The following is a 22,901-nucleotide window of genomic DNA, read 5'->3' as shown; positions in this document are numbered from 1 at the left end:
TGTGTATACTGCTTCACAGTGCTTTACAGCCCTCTCTAAGCAGCTTACAGAGTCAGCATATTGCCTCCAACAAACTGGGTCCTCATTTTACCGACCTTGGAAGGATGGAAGACTGAGTCAACCTCGATCCAGTCAGGATCAAAGTAATCAAATTGTTGGCAGTACTGCATTTTAACCACTGCACCACCATGGCTCTAGTCAACCTTTAGCTGCAACCATTTTGTTGTTTGTTATGTCCCATTATGGGTATTAAACAGGAGCGTGATTCCAGTAACTGTACAAGATTGTGTGTACATACATACAATGTTCTTCTTGTTCTAGCACAGTGCCCAAGAACTATCAGCATGTTCTGTCAATGGTGTTTGCTGTGAATGAGATCAATGAAAACCTAAAACTTTTACCCAACATCACCTTGGGGTTCCAGATCTATGAAAGTTACTTCAGTGCACGCATGGCTTATCAAAATACGCTGAACCTTGTATCTCGCCATAACAAGACCGTCCCCAATTACAAGTGTGATGTTGAAAGGAATCTGATAGCAGCCATTGGGGGTCTTGATTCTGAAATCACTCTACATATGGCCTCCATCTTAACCCTTTACAAAATTTCTCAGGTAAGATGGGTAGAGATAATGAAAGTTTCTATCAGTAAAATAAAAATAACCAGTGTGAAAATAAAAGTCCACTTGAGAGAAACCAGAGTGTAATAAGTTGAAAATAATATTATTATGGCAATTCAATTTCATTTGTTCACTTGAGGGGGAGATTCAAGAGAGATTGAAAAATAGAAAATGTTTTGGTATTTAGCTGAAGAATAACTCCTTTTCAACTGATGTTGATGCTGTGAAGATGTTAACCCACTTTGCTTCAAAGAAATTGCAAAAGAATCCTAATTGTTGCAACAATCCAGTTTGAAGTGTGTGAGTCATTCACCCTTGAAAGCTCTCAATGAATTTTGTTTGCTCTCAAAAACCAAACAGAGTTGGACTTTGTCAAGCTGGACTTTGTTAAGTGGGAAATTATCAAGTATGCAAGAACTGTAGGCTTCTTTGGGAAATGTTATCTATCCAACACAATCTTTCTATCTCACTATCTACCTATCAAACTCTTGGAAAAATGCAAAAATAAAGCTCCTTTTCTTTTCTTTTCTTTTCTTTTCCTTTCCTTTCCTTTCCCTTTCCCTTCCTTATTTTTGTTAGTTTGCAAGAAATGATAATCAGAAGCATTTGAATGGTGTAATCTTCAGGTAAGGATACTAATAGTTAATATGACAACAAATAACCAGTGGAAGAGTTCGCCTTCAGAAGTTGTGGCTGCTTCATCAATGCAGATTTTTAAAAAGAGACTGGATATGAAATGGTAGAGAATCTCCTGCTTGTGAAGGGGGTTAGACTAGAAGACCTCCAAAGTCCCTTCCAGCTCTGTTTTATTCCTGTCTTTCCAAGCATGTTTGGTAAAGATGGGGGGGGAAATGCCTAATCTTAAGATATATATTGTATTATATATAATGGTTTTCCCTGCTATTTCATGTACAATATCACAGTATAGACTTCTTTATTTGCTTTTACAAAAATAGTTTCTATATAAAGGTGTACAGTATTTAGATTTGAAGCAAACAAAGATGCTTCAGATCCAGCCTGACTACCCTTGCTGAACTGTGGGTTGTTTCTTAAGGAAAATTAAGGAAAAATGTTGGACTTGGATAGTACCTGCATGGCCTCAAATAAACACATTTGAGTTAAGAAGGTATTAAGAGGCTGATTGCCAGATCCAAAGCACTTAATATGATCCAGCATTGATCTTCCACTAATAACATAATGTGGAATTCCCCTGAAAAGTGACTAGAGGATTTCAAAATTCTGGAGATTAAAATGACTTTAAAAAGAAAAGGGAAAGGAAAGATTAAAGAATCTCTGATGAAATCACTTAGAAAAACAAATCTGAGGTCCATCAAAATAAAGCAATTTCTATTATTCTCACCCCTCACTCCATTTTGGAACCAGATATTAAAGGCACTTCCCATTTTAATTGGGTATTTGGCCAAAATTAAAATGGAAATAAAAGAGTAAAATGGGATAATATTTTGTGTGTATTGTTTGTTGACTTGTTTGTTGTTCCACCTTTTATAGAATTTCACATTCCTAACCCTCCCATCCCAATTCACAACCCTATGAGGTAGATTGACTGAAAAAGAAAAACTGGCCCAAACCTACCAATGAATGTTGGTGGGCTGAAGAAGAATTAGAACTTAGATCTCTACAGTGCAAGTCCAACATCTTACATTGCCTTCATTGAATTTCTTCAAAAATGTCTAGAATTCTTGAAAGTAAGGAAAATAATCTTTAGGTGTCAAACAAATGCATGGAAGTCACTAACCAAAGGATGAACATCTCTCTAATCTCCTCTAGGTCACCTATAACTTCTTTTCTCCAGCAGTAAGAGAAAAATATCAACTTGCTTTCTTATACCAGATGACTCCTAGTGAAACTTTTCAATTGAATGGACTTGTCCAGCTTCTGTTATATTTTCAGTGGAAATGGGTTGGGATTATTGCCCTAGGAGATGAGAAAGGAGAAATGTTTGTGCAAATCTTATCATATCTGCTTTTTGAGAAAGAAATCTGTGTAGCCTTCACAGAAAGAACACCTAGTCATGAGTATTTTTTTCAGATAGATAAACTGATCAGTCAATTAAAGAATATAGTTCTATCGCTCCATCAGTCAAATGCCAGTGTAGTTGTTGCAAAGGCAGATACACATGCCATGTTGGATATTCATTGGTTGGAGCTTGTGGTTAACAATTTCAAATTACAGCCTATTGACAAAGTGTGGGTTGTGACTGCTTCTTGGGATTTCTCATCTGAAACATTTCACAGACAGATAAGTATACAGATCTTCCATGGAGCCTTATCATTTGCAATTCATTCCAAGGAGATGAGAGATTTCCAAAATTTCCTTCATAAATTGAATCCAGGTTCTGAAGCGGATGGCTTTGTCAAGCTTTTCTGGGAACAAGCATTTGACTGTGAATTTGAAGATGCAGGTGCAGGGGAGAATCAGCTGACATCCTGCACTGGAAATGAGCAGCTGGAGAACATTCCTGGACCTCTTTTTGAAATGCAGATGACGGGTCAAAGCCACAGCATCTACAATGCAATCTATGCTGTGGCTCATGCTTTCCATGCTATGGATTCATCCAAAATTAAACACAGATTGGGGATTGTTGAGTCTTCAAAACTACAACATTTTCAGGTAATGTTCTTCACATTAAGCAAGCCTACTTTTTTATGAATAGATAGCAATCTAAGGCTGCAGGATATAGAATATGTGCCATTCCTACCAAAGTAACTAGGGCAGGGCTATTGAGGGTCTCTTGGATTGCAAGGAGATCAAATCAGTCAATCCTAAAGGAAATCAACTCTAATAATTCCTTGGAAAGACAGATACTGAAGATGAAGCTGAAATACTTTGGTCACCAAATGAGAAGAGAGGACTTATTAGAAAAGACTCTGGGGGGAAATGGAAGAAAAGGAAGAAGAGGACAGCAGAGTGTGAGATGATTAGATAGTGTCATTGACACAATGAACATGGATTTGGGCAAACTCCAGGAGACAGTGGAGGACAGGGAAATCTGGTATACTATTGTCCATGGGGCTGTGGTCACAACCCTTGATGACTGAACAACAACAAGCAAACACACAGTGAGGAATGCATCTTGAATGGAATGACCTGACACAGCTGCTTAGGAGACAAAAAGAAACCTTTGGGGTGAAATTGATTAGGATCATGCCAACTTCAGACAGCTAATAATTAATTAATCAAGGTCAAGGGTTAGGACCTTTCAAGGAAGCATAGCCTGCACAGCAACAAAAAGCAGTTGAAGAAGTGTTTTTCTCCTGCAAGAGAGGAAAATCTGCAGTTAGGCAATCAGACACAGGACAGGCATGTGTATTCTGGACTTGGAATAAGACATTAATTGAGGATTATGCTACTCTACCACCAGCTTGCTGCTTAGCAGATATCAGACTGAGAAAACAGAACTGGTTTTGTAGCTGTTGGGTAGTCATCTAAACCTGCGTACCAGTCTTCAATTGCTCACATTGCTAATTTTAATTATTATTGCTATTTATCTCCATTGTTCTTTTAAATTGTAAATCTAACTGTTTTAGTGCCTTGATTTTTAGTGGGTGCATATATTGCAAATTGTTGAGATGTTTTAAGAATGGGTGGTATATATAGTTCAGAAACAAGCAGGTAAATACAATTTTATAAAACCTATCCTTGGTTTTCGTCACCTAAAGATCCACCCTTTTCTGAAGGAAATCTCATTTAACAACTCTGCTGGAGACACCTTGTTTTTTAATGAGAATGGTGAATTAGTAGGTGGATTTGATATTATCAACTGGATAACTTTTCCAAATCAATCTTTCTTAAAAGTGAAAGTCGGGAAAATGGATCCTCAAGCTTCATGGGACAAACAATTGTCTATTAATGAGAAGATTATCACCTGGCATTATACATTTGGAGAGGTAGGACTAAACATCAAGATATAAAATTTATATATTAACTAAAGCTCATGCATAACTGGGTCCCATTCATTCTCATTAAGGGTAACAGTCATCTAAGGGAATTGTAAGGAACATATTTCTCTATTTCATAATTTCTTGCATCTCTCCTCTGATTGGTTAGGTCAAATAACAAAATATCAATACAGAACTAAATGATGAACAGAAGAGACACTGAGGTAAATGAAGATCAAGAAGGGGCACAAAAGAAGTAGCTTCTCTTAGATACAAGTAAATGTGGAGCTAATATGTTGTAAATCATCAGGTTAAAGAACCAGAGATAGCACTTGAATATCCAATTGAATTCAAACCAAATGTACAGGTATAGTATAGGGGGTACCTTGCTCAATAGTAGTAACTGTGAGAGGGATCTCGGAGTCCTAGTGGACAATCACTTATATATGAGCCAGCAGTGTGCTGCAGCTGCCAAAAAAGCCAACACAGTGCTGGGCTGCATTAACAGAGGGATAGAATCAAGATCACGTGAAGTATTAATACCACTTTACAATGCTTTAGTAAGGCCACACTTGGGATACTGCATCCAGTTTTGGTCACCACGATGTAAAAAAAATGCTGAGACTCTAGAAAGAGAAGAGCAACAAACATGATTAGGGGATTGGAGGCTAAAACATATAAGGAACGGTTGCTGGAATTGGGTATGTCTAGTTTAACGAAGAGAAATACGAGGGGGGACATGATAGCAGTGTTCCAATATCTCAGGGGCTGCCACAAAGAAGAGGGAGTCAAGCTATTCTCCAAGGTGCCTGAAGGCAGGACAAGAAGCAATGGATGGAAACTGATCAAGGAGAGAAGCAACTTAGACTAAGGAGAAACTTCCTGACAGTTAGAACAATTAACCAATGGAACAACCTGCCTCCAGAAGTGGTGAATGCTCCAACACTGGAAGTTTTTAAGAAGAGACTGGACAGCCATTTGTCTGAAATGGTGTAGGGTTCTTGTCTGAGCAGGGGGTTGGACTCAATGACCTCCAAGGTCCCTTCCAACTTTATCATCATCATCATCATCATCATCATCATTATTATTATTATTATTATTATTATTATTATTATTATTATTAGCTTAAGCCTAATAGAGAGAATCTTATCAAACTAGAGCTGCTTTGAAACATTTGCAAAGAAAAAAGCACCTTTGGGACAAAGAAAGTCCATACATTTCTCAATAAGTAACTTTTAATGCAATAATATTATCAATCATTTCTTTTTAAAATGACATCCTCTTTCTGGCCAAACAGGGCTTCACATTTAAACTTTTCTGATATAAATTTCATTTAAGTGTATTATATCTTACTCATTCTCTTTAATAAATGGTGCAAATAGCTCTCCAATTTTATTTCTCTACAACAATCATAAGAGGTAAGACAAAAGAGATAGTGGTTCTCCAAACTTAACCAGTGACCTTCTGTCCCTCAGATTAGAACATAATCCTGGATCTCTACAGTCCAAGACAAACAATTTCATAATTCTACAATACTTGGTATTGGTATTGTAGAATAAGACTTGGCATTCTTTTTAAAGTCAGATAAATCTAGAACAAAATGAAGCCCACTCCTTATTTAGAGACCATGTTCTATTACAACAGCCAGGTTATTAAGCTACATGGTCACTAAGTGAACACATGACTGTGAGAGAGACAGATAAAGATCACTGATCGTTATTATCTCATCAAGATAAATTCTCTTGTACAACTGTGCCAGTATTACTCTCACTCCAGCATGCATTATTTATTTTAATTTTATTTATAAAATTTATTGCCCCCCCCCCCATTTTATCATAAGGTAACTCTGGGAAGCTTGCAGTCATAAAAATATGTCTATACATATATGATTAAAACACAAATAATTAAAATCAGACATTAAAACCTAAGGACCCATGGAGAGGGTGAGGGTAGACTGGGTCATTTTGCATTATAGCCAGGCACACAAAATTTGGTCATAAATGTGCTCATTGCTTAGAAAATTATTTTTTATTACTGTCATTTTTGTCAATGGTCACTAACAAAGATAGTTACTAAGCAAGGAGTGGGAATCAAGACAAAGTGATATGTAATTTAAAATTTTCTCATCCATTGTATATGTAAGTTGGAAAGTCAAAGATCCAGCAGGTTCTGGTTTGAGATGCTGGCCAATTATAATGAGTGTACATAGTTTTTCTAAATGTTCTAGATATAGAAAAAATGGAGTTGAGGAAAGAGAGATTCTTGGGACAGTGTCCCAAAAGCATGCATTAGTTTTGAAAAGGCAGCATCAGTAGCATTGCTACTTGAAAAGAACCGTGGTAGTGTAGTGGTTAGAATGCAGTATTGCAGGCTAACTCTGCCCACAACTTGGAGTTCAATCCTGATAGGGCTCAAAGTTGATTCAGCTTTCAATCCTTCTGAAGTCAGTAAAAGTAGGACCTAGATTGTTGAGGGCAATATACTGGTACTGTAAACCTCCCAAAGAGTGCTGTAAAGCACTATGGACCAGTGTATGAATGTAAGTACTATTGCTATTGTTGTTCCTATTGCTATTGAAAAATCCAGGAGGTGAAATATGAAGGAATCTTCATGTGAGAGTGTGAACCAAACTGAACTGAACTAAACTAAAATGTGAAAAAGCAATTCAATTGCAGATTGTTGAAGACACTGGAGAGGTAGGAAGAGGCACAAAGAACAAAACCTATGTTATAGTTTCATAACATAAACCTTCTGACTTACATGTTTGTGTCATATGTCGGGATACCAGTGTGTAAGGGTAAGGTTGTGCTGTGACATCACCATACAGGTGGCATTATTTTGTCCATCACCATGGCCTGTTGAGGAGACCTACAGTGGAAGATACAATGAAAGAGAAACCCTTCACAACTTGTCATAACAAAAGGTCAAGGATATCACATTTCATTTATGAACATTTATTTGCAATTTTCTTCCTCTTGAAATCCATTCTGAAGCAACTTTGTTTTTGTTAAATGAATTTCAAAAAACCCATAGAGAATTGTTCTGCCTAGCATTATTCATGATTTTGCAAAGTAATGAACAGATATTGCTGAAAACTCTGAGAATTTACATTTATACTGTACCTATTGTATGTATCAATATAATACCAACTTCCTTACCAAGATAAAGAAGGCTAGAATCAAGTATTCAATGAGTGTTGCTTCTATCCATGGCAACTGATAAAATTCAAAATCAATATCTACAATCTGGGAGCTAAGGATAACTTCTTCCTTAGCAACATAAAAACATCCCGAAGTCCATGATGTCATGATTTGAGTGCAACACCCCATTGAGGCTTAACTAAATAACAAATGTGGCTAAAATGGATTCTTTTTTCCCCTGGGCAGGTTGTGCCCTTGTCCCTATGTAACCACCGCTGCCTCCCAGGCTACAGCAGACAAAACAAAGAAGGGGAACCATTTTGCTGCTATGGTTGTGCTGAATGTCCGTCAGGAAAGATTTCCAATCAGACAGGTAGAAAACACCATACTATAAACTACAAATGAAACATTTATATCACTAATTTAGTTTTATTGTACAGCAGAATGAGAGGAGGAAGATATCCCAACACTTTTCACTTATTAATATTCATGAAAACACAAGATTGAACATCATTTGCAATAACCAAAGATAGGTCACTAAGGAAATAGCAGTAAAAAGAGGAGTTAGACAGGGATGTGTATTGTCTTATTTATTATGTAATCTCATTGGTTCTTGCTTAAGTGATTCTACTTTTCATCCTCCCAAATTTATTTATTTATGTATGCACTTATCCAAATTATGTAGCTCTGGATAGTGTACAAAAGACAAAAGTATCTGAAATAATTAGAACAGAATAACATAACACACTAAAATATATGAAGCAATAAAATGATAAAGAAAAGAAAACTTCTACAACTCACACATTGGAAATCCCACTAAACATGATCCCCAAACCTGGGGAGAAAGCAACATCTTAACCACCTAAAGACCTACAGGGTTGGAATCAACTGTTCATCCAGTTAGTTCTGTGGAAATTTCATATTGACTCATTATGATAATTTGATGTGATTGTTGCCAATTATAAAATGTGCTTCCTTGGTGTGTGACATCATCATGGTTTCATCTAAGCAGGGTTGGCATAGCGCACCAGGCTACTTTCATTTTGTGGTTGAATGTGCCCTGTAACCAGAGCCAATAAGGCAATAGAACACTGAGAGGATGAAACAATTGCTGCCTAAAATGATAAATGTTTTCACATTTTCTATCCAGTTATCCTGACTCTACCAGTAATAGGGACTAATTGTAAAAAGGGAGTCTTCTTTTTTTTAACAAGAGCTCCTATCTCAACTGTTCTTTAATTTGGATTCTGGTTAGTAGAATTTCTATGCCATAGAAATCTTTAAAACTGTAACCCAAAGCTTAAAAGGTTGGGATGGTTTTTCAATGAAAAATGGATTCGTGTTTTGTTTTGTGTTTTTAACTAGTCTGCAAGCAAAATATTCACTAGAAAACAGTTTGGGAATTTCAGGAGAAGCTCATTGGAAGGATTCTGCCTGCAAGGAGCCTAGCTTTTGTCCTAAACAAAAGGAGTATTTTGGAATTACCGTAATTATTGATCACATTGTATTATAATTAAATATATTGCATTATACCATGAGAAAATCTAGATCAGATCTACAAGGCTGTCAGCCACTTCTCATGTATTTTATGTCCTCTCTGTTTCTTTCCCTTTCTCCAAGATATGAATGACTGCTTCAAATGCCCTGAAGATCAATATCCTAACAAAGAAAAAAATCAATGCCTTTCCAAGGAAGTAAATTACCTGAGTTATCTTGATCCTCTAGGCATAGGTTTGTCTGTTGTGGCTCTTTCTCTTTCTATAACCACAATCTTGGTGCTTGGAATCTTTATTAAGCACCGGAAGACTCCCATTGTCAAAGCTAACAACCAAATTCTCACTTACATTCTCCTTATTTCACTCCTTCTCTGCTTTCTCTGTTCTCTGTTGTTCATCGGCTGCCCCCAGTTACTGACTTGCCTTTTCCGACAAACTATATTTGGGATCATCTTCTCAGTGGCTGTTTCTTCTGTCCTGGCCAAAACAATCATAGTGGTTCTTGCTTTCATGGCTACTAAACCAGGAGCTGGAATAAGGAAATGGGTAGGAAAAAGATTTGCGTTTGCTATTATTTTGTGTGGCTCACTTATTCAAACATGTATTTGTGTGATATGGCTGAGTAGTGATCCTCCATTTCTAAATTTAGATATGACAACTCTGCCTGAAGAAATTGTAGTGGAATGTAATGAAGGATCAGGTAACTTGTTTTACTATATTCTGGGCTACTTGGGTTTTCTGGCTGTCATCAGCTTCATGGTAGCTTTCTTTGCTAGGAAATTGCCAGACACATTTAACGAAGCCAAATTTATTACCTTCAGCATGTTGGTCTTCTGCAGCGTCTGGTTGTCATTTGTCCCTACTTATCTAAGTACCAAAGGGAAATACATGGTGGCTGTGGAGATCTTCTCCATCCTGGTTTCTAGCACTGGATTACTGGGTTGCATCTTTGCTCCAAAATGTTATATCATCATTTTGAGGCCTGATCTTAATAGCAAAGGACAATTAATAAGAAATAACAAAAAGGAAAATACCCTTTGAAAGATCTGTACTTGTATAGAATGGTGCGGCAAAGCTCAATACAATCTGAGAAATTAATACAAAGCTTGTCCTAAAGATGTGAATAAAAATGATTTCATTCTCTGCATCTTGTAGAACCTATAATAATCCTTCACATTTTTAAAGAAAATAATATGCTTTCTCTAATTCTAGATTCACTTTTATCCTCCATTTCATACTGTGTATCCTCCAATTAAAGGAGTTTAATTATGAGTTCTGTTTATTATGCCTGGTAGAGTTAAAGGAACACTGCTAACCATGGCTTAAAGTTAAAACCCACAATATGGGAAAACCCAAATACATTTTGTTGTAATTCATATAGTAAAAATATATGATGTACAATGGACAAAGAACAATCCTTCTCAGGGTCTGGGGAAATTTCCTGATGAGAAAAAAAAATGTTTGGGTGTCTAGAGCCTGCAGAATTCTGAGATTTGAAGACCACACATCTTAAAATTTATAAGGTTGAGAAACACTGGACTCAAAATTTCCACACTAGACTCCTTCATTTAAAGCCATAAGAAGCTAACACATTTCAACCTGCCTGAATTCTTGGCAAACCTGCTTCACAAAGTGAGGGTGTGAAAAATTGAGAAAAAAATCATTTATCAACATAAAAATGGGTGATTTATTTATATCTAAAATGGAAAGTATTAGCAAAAAAAGGGATCCCATGTTGCCTCTCCCATCCAAGTATTTTTAGATGCTTTAAAATAATTTTATGGTTCTTTGGGGTCATGGTACAAACTATGTTAAATATTGAAGAGTACAATACAAGATATTTAATGGATAAAGTCAAAGGACTATGCACTCCATCAAAGGGATGCCTACCAGAACCTTAAAAATGTATGTGCCCATGTCCTTAAGAACCAAACTCTCTCTAGTACTGGAGGTATGATACCAACCTTATGTCTAGTAACCATTGATCTCCATTCTCTGCATGGCTTTCTAATATACTGGTCATTACAAGTTCATATGGAAGCAGATTCTATAGCTGAATATGTGAATTATTTTGCAACAGTCAATTCCTTAGGCAGAATTCTCTCAAATAAACCTTGTTATTTGAGAGAATAGTTTTTTAAAAAATGTTAGAGTCAAAGAGTTTCTCCAACCTATGAGCCATCATCCAGTACCAGTCCATGGCCTGGTGTACACGCACTCCCCCCACTCATGCTAGCGCTGCTGCAAGGGGGCTAGCTTCCACATGGGTGCTAATGGTCCCATTTGCACCTGCATGCAGGCACTAGTGGGCCCATTTATGCATGCGTGCTGGTGCTAGTGGCCCCATTTGTGTATGCACAGGGGCACTAGCACTGCTTCCAGTATTGGGTGGGAGGGCTAATGCCACCATCAGCATTGCGTGGGTCCTAGCGGCCCATTTGCGCATGCACATGGTATGCTAGTGCACCACAGGGGCATGTGGCTCCATTTGCACAGGTGCACAGGCACTAGCACCACTGGGATGTGAGCAGCCTGTTTGTGCATGCACGCAAGCATGCATGCACAGGCACACATAAATTTTCCTGCTCTTCCCTTTCTTTCCAGGCCTCCAAATGGAAACATTTGGGGACCTCTGATGTAAAACATATATTTACTGTGAAACTATGTGCCCTCTTACCATATTGGAACATAGTTACTTTTTTCTTAGCTATATCCTATAGTTACTCCATGTTATTCCCCCACCCATCATGTTAAATCCAGATATGATTTCCATGTCTAAGATACTATTAGCAAGATATGATGAACATGTTTTCTTATTCATTTCTGATGCACCTGATGCCATGGAGTTTATAATACTCTTGAGATGGTAACTCCTGTCATTATCACAAAGAGCTGTGATTTATCTTCTATTCTGGAAAGACTGACTAAGCTTTATAAGTCTATAGGTACCTGCAATAGTAACCCCATTTCAGTCTGTTTCTTTTATCATTTTCTGAAGACATTGTGCAGAAGTCTGGAAAACATTAAGTGTGGCACTTAGTATGATACTGGGTATTAGATTGAGGAAAAGGATTTGGTGTTAAGAAAAGGTACTTCTTCATCCTTTCAGATGTCAAAGCTCTTCTTTTGGCTACTCTTAGTGTTTCCACAGATTGAGGGGAAACCAATTCCTAATTCATGTAGCGTGAATTATTCCCTTCCTATTCAACATGAGTATTATCAGCCCGGAGACTTCATCATTGGTGCAATCTTTTCTCAACTCTTCACGCCAAAATTCAATCCATTGTCCTTCACTGACAATCCACAGACAATGGTTGAAGACATGTATACGTAAGGAAATCTTTTTTTTCCCTTTCTGATAAAAAGGACTAAAGTTTGAATAATCACCCTAAGTAGATATGAGAAACAAAGGAATGTGGTCTTATGCTTTTTAATAGAACACAAAGCTCATCTTGTTCATATAAACAAAGCCATCAACAAATATAAGCCTGGCCTAATGAAGTTTTTTTAAAATATCACTTTTTTCAGGAAGGAAGGAAGGAAAGGAGCGAGGGAGGAAGGGAGGAAGGAAGGAAAGAAGGGAGGAAAGAAGGAAGAAAAGAAGGGAGGAAGAAAGGAAGTTTTGTTTAAAAGTTAGTACAAATACATCCCAAAAAACCCCTCATTTGCTCTCAGTTTGAAATATGGCACATGGTGCAGTTTTTCTATTGGAGACTGCTTGCTACTTCCATTTAACAGAATAACAGAGTTGGGAAGGACTTTGGAGGTCTTCTAGTCCAACTAGTAGGAATTTTAGTGAGATCAACTTCAAAGTCTGATCCTACTGTCATCATGCCTAATCCTGTCACTCTTATAACAATTTCAAATATAAGTTACCGTATTTTCTGGCGTATAAGACGACTCGGCATATAAGATGACCCCCGACTTCGGAGACGATTTGCATGGTTTAGAAAGTCATCTTATACGCTAGAAAATACAGTACACAGTTAAATGGAGAATGTGCATCTTTGTCTTACATCTTTCCCATTTTGACCTCTCAATTTTCTTGATATGGCAGTCTACATTCAATTATATATATCTTTTCTGTCGTCCAAGGCTTTCATCCTCCATTTTCTCATACTTCCATGATAGCTTGTCCTGAAAGCTTCTTTAAAATTTTGAAAATGTATTTATACCACTTCTGTTTTCACAATGACTTTTATTTTTATCCATAGTTCCTCATATTGCCTTTTATATAATATATAAATTAAGCATTCGAAAACATCTTGTATTCTAAAAATAGAATATCCTCTAGGTTAATTCTTGCTGCTAGACAGTATTTTCTAATGTATCCTAGCTGACTGGACATTCCTTCATTTAGTTAAATAACATCTGAGGAAGAATAGAATGCAGTGCAGTAAGGGAACTCATTTGATCCTTAGCACATCTTCCTTCCTTCCTTTCTTCCTTCCTTCCTTCCTTCTTTCCTCCCTTCCTTCCATCGGTATTCTGCCCATACAACTCTAAATATATATATTTCAAAACTACAAAATTATTTTAAAGTACAACAACCTCTAGCTGCAACCATTTTGTTATAAGTTATGTATACCCGTTATGGGTGTTAAACAGGAGCATGATTCCAGCAACTGTACAAGATTGTGTGTGCATACATACAATGTTCTTCTTGTTCTAGCACAGTGCCCAAGAATTATCAGCATGTTCTGTCAATGGTGTTTGCTGTGAATGAGATCAATGAGAACCTAAAACTTTTACCCAACATCACCTTGGGGTTCCAGATCTATGAAAGTTACTTCAGTGCACGCATGGCTTATCAAAATACGCTGAACCTTGTATCTCGCCATAACAAGACGGTCCCCAATTACAAGTGTGATGTTGAAAGGAATCTGATAGCAGCCATTGGGGGTCTTGATTCTGAAATCACTCTATACATGGCCTCCATCTTAACTCTCTACAAAATTTCCCAGGTAAGATGGTAGAGATAATGAAAGTTTCTATCAGTAAAATGAAAATAACCAGTGTGAAAATAAAAAGTCCACTTGAGAGAAACCAGAGTGTAATAAGTTGAAAATAATATTATTATGGCAATTCAAATTTATTTTGTTTGTTCACTTGACAGGGAGATTTAAGAGAGACTGAAAAATAGAAAATATTTGGGTTTTTAGCTGAAGAATAAACCCTTTTAAATTGATGTTGGTGCGGGGAAAGTGTTAAATCACTTTGCTTCAAAGAATTGCAAAAGAATCCTGATCATTGCAACAATCCAATCTGAAGTGGTGTGTCAACTAAAAAATAGAGTCATTCGGCCTTGGAAGCGCTTAGTGAATTTTGTTAGGTTTCAAAAGCCAAACAGAGTTGGACTTTGTTAAGACATGAGTGGAAAATTGTCAAATATGCAAGAATTGTAGGCTACTTTGTGAAATTGTATCCATCCAACACTCTCTATCTCACTATCTAGCTACCCATCAAACTCTTGGAAAAAAGGCAATAATAAAGCTGGTGTGTCAGCTAAAAACTAGAGTCACTTACTCCTAGCAGCACTCAGTGAATTTTGTTATCTCTCAAAAGCTAAACAGAGCTGGACCTTGTAAAGACTTGAGTGGGAAACTGTCAAAGTAAGCAAGAATTGCAGGCTACTTTGGGAAATAGTATCTTTCCATCTATCTCTCTTTCTATTTCACTATTTACCTATCAAACTTGTGAAATGAGGCAATGACAAGACTTCCTTCCTTCCTTTCCATGCCATTCCACTCCATTCCATTCCAGTTTTGATAGTTTACGAAAGTGATGATCAGGAACACTTGAATGGCATAATCTTCAGGCAAGGATACTAAACATTAATATGATATCTTTCCAGCAAATTTGGTAGAGATTGGGAAAACAATGCCTAATCTTACAAAATATATTATACAATATATAATAGTCTCCCCTGAGATTCCAGGTACAGCACAACAGTATAGATTTTTTCTTTGCCTTTATAAAAATAGTTTCTATATCAAAGTGTGCAGTATTGGATTTGAAGAAAACATCTAATTCACCCCTTAAACCTTAAACCACCTGAAATCCCACCTCAAATGACATCAGCTCATACCATGCCAACTCTGGATAGCCCTCAGATGAACTGGAAGTATCCAGCTATTTCATGGGATTTAACAAGATCCAGCATTGATCTTTCTCTAATAACATAATATAAAATCCCTTGAAAGCAGATTAGAATTTCAGAATTCTGGAGATTAAAATGACTTAAAAGGAAAACAAAAATTGAAAGAAACTGGTAAATCTAGTAGAGAAAACAAGTCTGAGATCCCCCTAAGTGAAACAAATTCTGTTGTTCTCATTCCTCTTCCATTTTGGAACTATATATTAGAGGAATTTTTTCGATATAAGGTCTTTTGGCCCAATGCTCAGTTAAAATAGGAATAAAAGTTTAAAATGGGATGACATTCTGTGTGCATTGTTAACTATATATTCCACCTTTTCTAGAATTTCACATTTCTAACCCTCCCACCCCTAGTACCAACCCTGTAAAGTAGATTGGCTAAAAAGAACAATTGTCCCAAAATTACCAATAATTACCAATAAATAAATTACCAAAAATTACCAATAAATAAATTACTGATGAGGAATTAGAACCTAGATCTCTTCACTGCCAGTCCAACATCATATGATACATCATATTGTCTTCATTGCCTTTCTTTAAAAATGTCTGAAATTCTTGAAAATGAGAAAAAAAATATAGGTGTCAAACAAATGGATAAACTCTGCTAACCCAATGATGAAAATCTCTCTAATCTTTTCTAGGTCACCTATAACTTCTTTTCTCCAGCAGTAAGAGAAAAATATCAACTTGCTTTCATATACCAGATGACTCTTAGTGAAACTTATCAGTGAATGGACTTGTCCAGCTTCTATTATATTTTCAATGGAAATGGGTTGGGATCATTGCTCTAGGAGATGAGAAAGGGGAAATATTTGTGCAGACCTTAACACATCTGCTTTTTGAGAGAGAGATCTGTATAGCCTTCACAGAGAGAACACCTAAACATGAGTATTTTTTTCACCTGGATAAACTGGTCAATCAATTAAAGAATATACTTCTATCTCTCCATAAGTCAAATGCCAGTGTAGTTATTGCAAAGGCGGATACACACGCCATGTTGGCTATTCATTGGTTGGAGTTCATGGTTGACAATTTTGAATTACATCCTATTGACAAAGTGTGGGTTGTGACTGCTCCTTGGGATTTCTCATCTGAAACATTTCACAGACAGATAAGTATACAGATTTTCCATGGAGCCTTATCATTTGCAATTCATTCTAAGGAGGTGAAGGATTTCCAAAATTTCCTTCACAATTTGAATCCAGGTTCTGAAGCGGATGGCTTTGTCAAGCTTTTCTGGGAACAAACATTTGACTGTGCATTTGAAGATGCAGGTACAAGGGAGAATCAGCTGACATCCTGCACTGGAAATGAGCAGCTGGAGAACATTCCTGGACCTCTTTTTGAAATGCAGATGACTAGTCAAAGCTACAGCATCTACAATGCAATCTATGCTGTGGCTCATGCTTTCCATGCTATATATTCATCCAGAAGTAAACACAGATTGGGGATTGATGAACACTATGTTGAGTCTTCCAAATTACAACATTTTCAGGTAATGTCCTTCACATTAAGCAAGCCTACCTTTTTAATGAGTAGATAGCAATTTAGGAGGTAGAATATGTGTTATTCCTACCAAGTAGGACTGTGGTTCAGTCATTAAACTCTAAAGAATTTGATTACTCACCAAGTCATTATACAAAAAGCAGTTGAATATATACCTGTTCATTTGAGTACGGACAAACTACCCAAACTGAAAGGGATCATTTTTCCCCATCTACTGTTTCTCTGCAACATCTTTTCCTTCAAAGCTAGTTTCCTTCATGAGCTTATAGTGGGATGAAAAGCAATTAAATCTAAAATAATTAATTTACATTCCTAGCATAGGCACCTACAACAATCTGCAAATGCCATCAAATGACAATATATGGGTCCCAATGTCATCATACTTCTTAACCTTTGTCCCATACTTCTTAATTTGTGTCATGACTTGGCGGGTAATAGACAATTTGGCACAGATAGACCATTAAGTCATTCCAATGGAATAGAGATGAATAATTTAATGATTCTACCCCTTTTCAGAGGCCTTGTCAGCAGTTAGATCTTGAAGAAGAGATTCAGTCTCTCAAAGAAGCTAGTTTTACTCCTCAGTAAGGTCTGGCTGATACAAAATAAACAGAGTGAATCCACTGTTCAATCATGGGTGAGAAATAAACTTGTGTATGAAACCTGAAACACAAGTAGGCACTCTACCACTAGTTTGCTGCTTAACAGTTTTCAGACTCAGAGGACAGAACTGGTTTTGGAGCTGATGCTGAAACACCTAAACTTGTATACCAGACTTTAATTGCTTATATTGCTAATTTTAATTATTATTGCTACTTTTCTCCTTTGTTCTTCTGAATTATAAATTTAACTATTTTAGTGCCTTGATTTTCAGTAGGTACATCTATTGCAAACTGTTGAGATGTTTCAAAAGTGGATGCTACTGTCAATGGTACTGTACTGTAGTTCAGAAATAAACAGGTAAATACAATTTTGTGAAACCTACCCTTGGTTTTCTTTACCTAAAGATCCACCCTTTTCTGAAGGAGATCTCATTTAACAACTCCGCCGGAGACATCTTGTTTTTTAATGAGAATGATGAATTAGTAGGTGGATTTGATATTATCAACTGGATAACTTTTCCAAATCAATCTTTCTTAAAAGTGAAAGTTGGGAAAATGGATCCTCAAGCTCCATGGGACAAACAGTTGTCTATTAATGAGAAGATTATCACCTGGCATTATACATTTGGAGAGGTAGGACTAAACACCAAGATATAAAGTTTGCGTCTTCACTAAACCTCGTGCATGTTTGAGTCACATTCATCCTCATTAAGGGTTACGGTCAGCTATGGGAATTGTAAGTAACACATTTCCCCATTTCATAAATCCTTGCAGCTCTCCTCTGATTGGTTAAGTCAAATAAGAAAATATCATTACAGAACTAAATGATGGACATAAGACACCATGAGTTGAATGAAATGCCAAGGAGGGGCACAAAACAAGTAGCTTGGTAAATAAAAAGTAAATAAAAGTAAATGTGGAGCAAACAAGTTGAGATCCCCCAAACCTAGACTCAGGTTCAAGATCAGAGAGGACACAGCAATATTCAATCAAGTTCAATCCTTTATTTGCTTACATATTTACATATTTATTTGCTTACAAGACAGAATCTTGGCAAACTAAAGCTATTTCTAACCTACTAGATATATCATGAGAGATTCTAGGGTGAGTTTACTTACAATCTGCCTCCAAAAGCTGTAAATGCTCCAACACTGGAAGTTTTTAAGAAAAAAGTGGACAGCCATTTGTCTGAAATGGTATAGGGTTTCCTGCCTGAGCAGGGGGTTGGACTATATGACCTCCAAGGTCCCTTCCAACTTTATTATTATTGTTATTGTTGTTGTTCTTGTTGTTGTTATTATTATTGTTTACTTTAATTTCCTCTATTCAACTCAGGACTTAATCCAGGCCTTTCTCTGAGAAAGCTCTGTATTGCCAAAACTCTCCTAAACCCCACTACTTCTTCAGGTGCACATTCCATCACATCAGTTTCCTCATGAGTCCATTTCCTATAAGATGGGTTATAACACTATCTTTGAACAAAATGTTTGTGAATAAATCATGTGAAAATGTAAAAGTATGATATACGATGAAGAGTTTGAACTAAAATTTGAGAGAGTCAGATTCAAATCCATTCTCAGCCATGGGTGGCTTGGAGACAGACACTATCTTTCAGTTCGTTCTACTTTGCTGCAGGGGAAAAAAGATGATTATGTAAGTAGAATATAAATGTAAGAAATAACAGAAAGCGTTTCAAAACATCTAGTCCTTGGGGTTACAGAAAGATGTCAAAAAGATATTAATTATATGTTTAGAGGTATTAGATGTAGATTCTCAAAACTAACAGTGGTTTTAAAAAGAGAGAGAGAGCAAGAAAGTCCATAATGTCTATAGGGGTTCTCAATCATCCAGGTCATGGTTATTCCAAAGAAGCTTCTTGGATGAGAAGCAAAACATTTTCAAAGAAAAACACCCAATAAAGCCCTATTGCCTTTTGGAGAAAAAAAACACTTTTGGGATAAGAATGTCCATACAGTCAATGAGTAAGTTTTCAGATATTGCTGAAAACCCTGGGAATTTATGTTGATACCTGTTTATCAATTTCCTTACCAAGATAGAGAAGGCTAGAATGAAGTATTCAACCAGTGTTGCTTCTATCCATAGCATTTGATAGAATTCAAAACCAATACCTACAATCTGGGAGTGAAGGTTCTCATCCTCCATGGGTTAACAATATTTTGGGCACAAAATCACCCTAAAGTCCATGATACCACGATTTGAGTACAACACCATGTTGAAGCTTAACTAAATAACAAATGTGGATAAATGGATTTTTCTTTCCCATGGGCAGGTTGTGCCCTTGTCTCTGTGTAACCACCGCTGTCTTCCAGGCTATAGCAGACAAAGCAAAGAAGGGGAACCATTTTGCTGCTATAGTTGTGTTGAATGCCCATCAGGAAAGATTTCCAACCAGACAGGTAGGGAACACCATAATATAAACTACAAATAAAACATATATGTCATAAATTTAGTTTTATTGTACAGCATGATGGAAGAGGAAGATATATGAATACTTCCCGTGTTATGCTATACTTTTGATGTGAGTTATAAGAATGTATGGTGAAAAAATGCTTCATAAATAATCAAAGTTCATTCTGCTTCTATACCTGAAAAATTCTTGCTGAATCTGGAGCTGGATGTGATCTCTCTTCCCAATTGGCCCCCATATTCAGAAATACAATTAAACAGCTGAAATGTAGGAAAGCCCCTAATTCAGATTTTATTACGGTACATGTCAAGTAATAAAAAATAATTTGGAATGGGGGTTTTCATTTTTCATAGCAATAGATTGTTAGCTTCACCTTTCATAGCAATAGATTGTTAGCTTCACTTGCTGTTCCATTATACCAAAAAATTGGGATTTGATCAAAAGACATGATCCATCTAACTTTGACCAAATAGTTCATTAAGTCTGATCAACAAAATATAGGCTAAACATCTGCAAGATAAATTAAGTGACTGGTTTGTATTTGAAGACACTTGGAGGGATGAACATGCTGGGTTTAGAGCAGGCCAATCAACATTAGACCATGCTATGGTGCTACAACACCTACTTTAGGTCAGCTTTTGATACCAGATTTAGATCTAAACTGCAGTATAAATTTGAATACACAATAGACAAAAGTTTGTTTCTGCTGCTCATTAATATTCATGAAAATATAAGATTGAATACCAGGTGCAATAATCAAGGATATATCACTAAAAAAATAGCAATAAGGAGAGGAGTTAGGCAGAGATATGTATTGGGTCCAAATTTATTTATTATATAATTTTATTGGTTCTTAACTTAAGTGACTCTGCTTCTCATCCCCCCAAACTATGTAACTCTGAACAGTGTACAAAAGACAAAAATCATGACATAATTGGAACAGAATAACATAAGACATTAAAGCATATCAAGCAATAAAATGATAAAGAAAAATGAAAACTGCTATAACTCTCACATTGGGATCCCAAAACTTGGGGGGGAAATAATATCTTATCCACCTTCCTAAAGACCTGTAGGATTGGAGTCAACCGTTTGTCCAAGTGGTGCAAATTTCATATTGACTGTCATTAAAATGACCTGGTGTGACTGTTGCAAATTATATAATTTGCTTCCTTGATGTGTGACATCATCATAGTTTATCCAAATACACTGAATCATCATCTAAGCAGAGTTGGCCTAATGCACCAGGCTACTTTCATTTTGTGGATCAGTGTGCCCTGTAATCAGAGGCAATAATCAATGGAACACTGGGAGGATGAAACAACTGATAGCTAGAATGTTAAATGTTTTCACATTTTATTAATGATAGCTCCTATCTCAACTGCCCTAGAATTCAGCTTCTTAGTAGAATTCATTTTTCCTATGCAATGGCGGGTTGGAAATGCATAAAGGGTTGTAAATGTTTTTCAATAAAAACTGGATTAGTGTTTTTTTCTTTTACTAGTGTTTTCTTTTACAATATATCAATTAGTTACAGTATACCTAATTAATTAATTGCCAAATGCAACCAATTTATCCACTAAAAACCAGTTTGGGAATTTCAGGACAAGCTCATCAGAAGGATTCCACTTGCAAGGACCCTAGGTTCTGTCCTAAATTAAAAGAATATTTTGGAATTTCCCTAATTATTAATTACATTGTATTATAACTAATAACATTGTTTCACAGTATGAGAAAATCTAGATCAAATCTACAAGGATGATAGCACCATTTTATGTCCTCTCTGTTTCTCTCCCTTTCTCCAAGATATGAATGACTGCTTCAAATGCCCTGAAGATCAATATCCTAACAAAGAAAAAAATCAATGCCTTTCCAAGGAAGTAAATTACCTGAGTTATCTTGATCCTCTAGGCATAGGTTTGTCTGTTGTGGCTCTTGCTCTTTCTACAACCACAGTCTTGGTGCTTGGAATCTTTATTAAGCACTGGAAGACTCCCATTGTCAAAGCTAACAACCAAATTCTCACTTACATACTCCTTATTTCACTCCTTCTCTGCTTTCTCTGTTCTCTGTTGTTCATCGGCTGCCCCCAGTTACTGACTTGCCTTTTCCGACAAACTACATTTGGGATCATCTTCTCAGTGGTTGTTTCTTCTGTCCTGGCCAAAACAATCATAGTGGTTCTTGCTTTCATGGCTACTAAACCAGGAGCTGGAATAAGGAAATGGGTAGGGAAAAGATTTGCATTTGCTATTGTTTTGTGTGGCTCACTTATTCAAACATGTATTTGTGTGATATGGCTGAGTACTGATCCTCCATTTCTAAATTTAGATATGACAACTCTGCCTGAAGAAATTGTAGTGGAATGTAATGAAGGATTAGGCAACATGTTTTATTATATTCTGGGCTACTTGGGTTTTCTGGCTGTCATCAGCTTCATGGTAGCTTTCTTTGCTCGGAAATTGCCAGACACATTTAACGAAGCCAAATTTATAACCTTCAGTATGTTGATCTTTTGCAGTGTATGGTTGTCTTTTGTCCCAACTTATCTAAGTACCAAAGGGAAATACATGGTGGCTGTGGAGATCTTCTCCATTTTGGCTTCCAGCACTGGATTACTGAGTTGCATCTTTGCTCCAAAATGTTATATCATCATTTTGAGACCTGATCTAAATAGCAAAGGACAATTAATAAGAAAGGGGCGTTGTCTTACCTGAACGCCTTTTCTCAGCATGATGATGGAGAATCCATGGATGGGTTGTCTTAATCTATCTGCTCCAATTAGACTAAGTCTGAAATTTAGTAACGCCCCCTCTCTGCCAATTGCACCCCAGTTTTAGGCTAAGGCGATACTCAGACTTTAGTCCGATGCGTCTGAACAATATGGGAACCAGGACAACTGACCTAATGGGAGGGAGTGGATTCTCCATCATCATGCTGACAAAAGGCGTTCATGTAAGACAACGCCCCTTTCTCCAGCATGATTGGATGGAGAACCCACGGATGGGACATACCAAAGCCCAGTGTCCCTAGGGTGGGAAATTAGATTGGGCC

General features: G+C 36.7%; 2 protein-coding genes across 2 annotated transcripts; both read left to right on the top strand.

The window, feature by feature from the left end:
* The first annotated feature begins 355 nt into the window (after positions 1-355).
* Positions 356-10,195, top strand: LOC120317479 (vomeronasal type-2 receptor 26-like). The gene is made up of 4 exons (XM_039364131.1): positions 356-613; positions 4,300-4,527; positions 7,905-8,031; positions 9,279-10,195. Exons 1-4 carry the CDS (start codon positions 356-358, stop codon positions 10,193-10,195), a joined length of 1,530 nt encoding a protein of 509 aa, XP_039220065.1.
* Positions 10,196-13,860: 3,665 nt separating this feature from the next.
* LOC120317478 (vomeronasal type-2 receptor 26-like) lies at positions 13,861-22,564 on the top strand. The gene is made up of 3 exons (XM_039364130.1): positions 13,861-14,118; positions 19,710-19,836; positions 21,654-22,564. The coding sequence occupies exons 1-3, from the start codon at positions 13,861-13,863 to the stop codon at positions 22,562-22,564; spliced, it is 1,296 nt and encodes a 431-aa protein (XP_039220064.1).
* The last annotated feature ends 337 nt before the right edge of the window (positions 22,565-22,901 follow it).

Source organism: Crotalus tigris, unplaced genomic scaffold, assembly GCF_016545835.1.
Source record: "Crotalus tigris isolate CLP2741 ecotype Arizona unplaced genomic scaffold, ASM1654583v1 scf7180000019652.295055, whole genome shotgun sequence".
NCBI classification, from domain to species: domain Eukaryota; kingdom Metazoa; phylum Chordata; class Lepidosauria; order Squamata; family Viperidae; genus Crotalus; species Crotalus tigris.
This window is presented reverse-complemented; position numbering and strand designations above follow the sequence as displayed.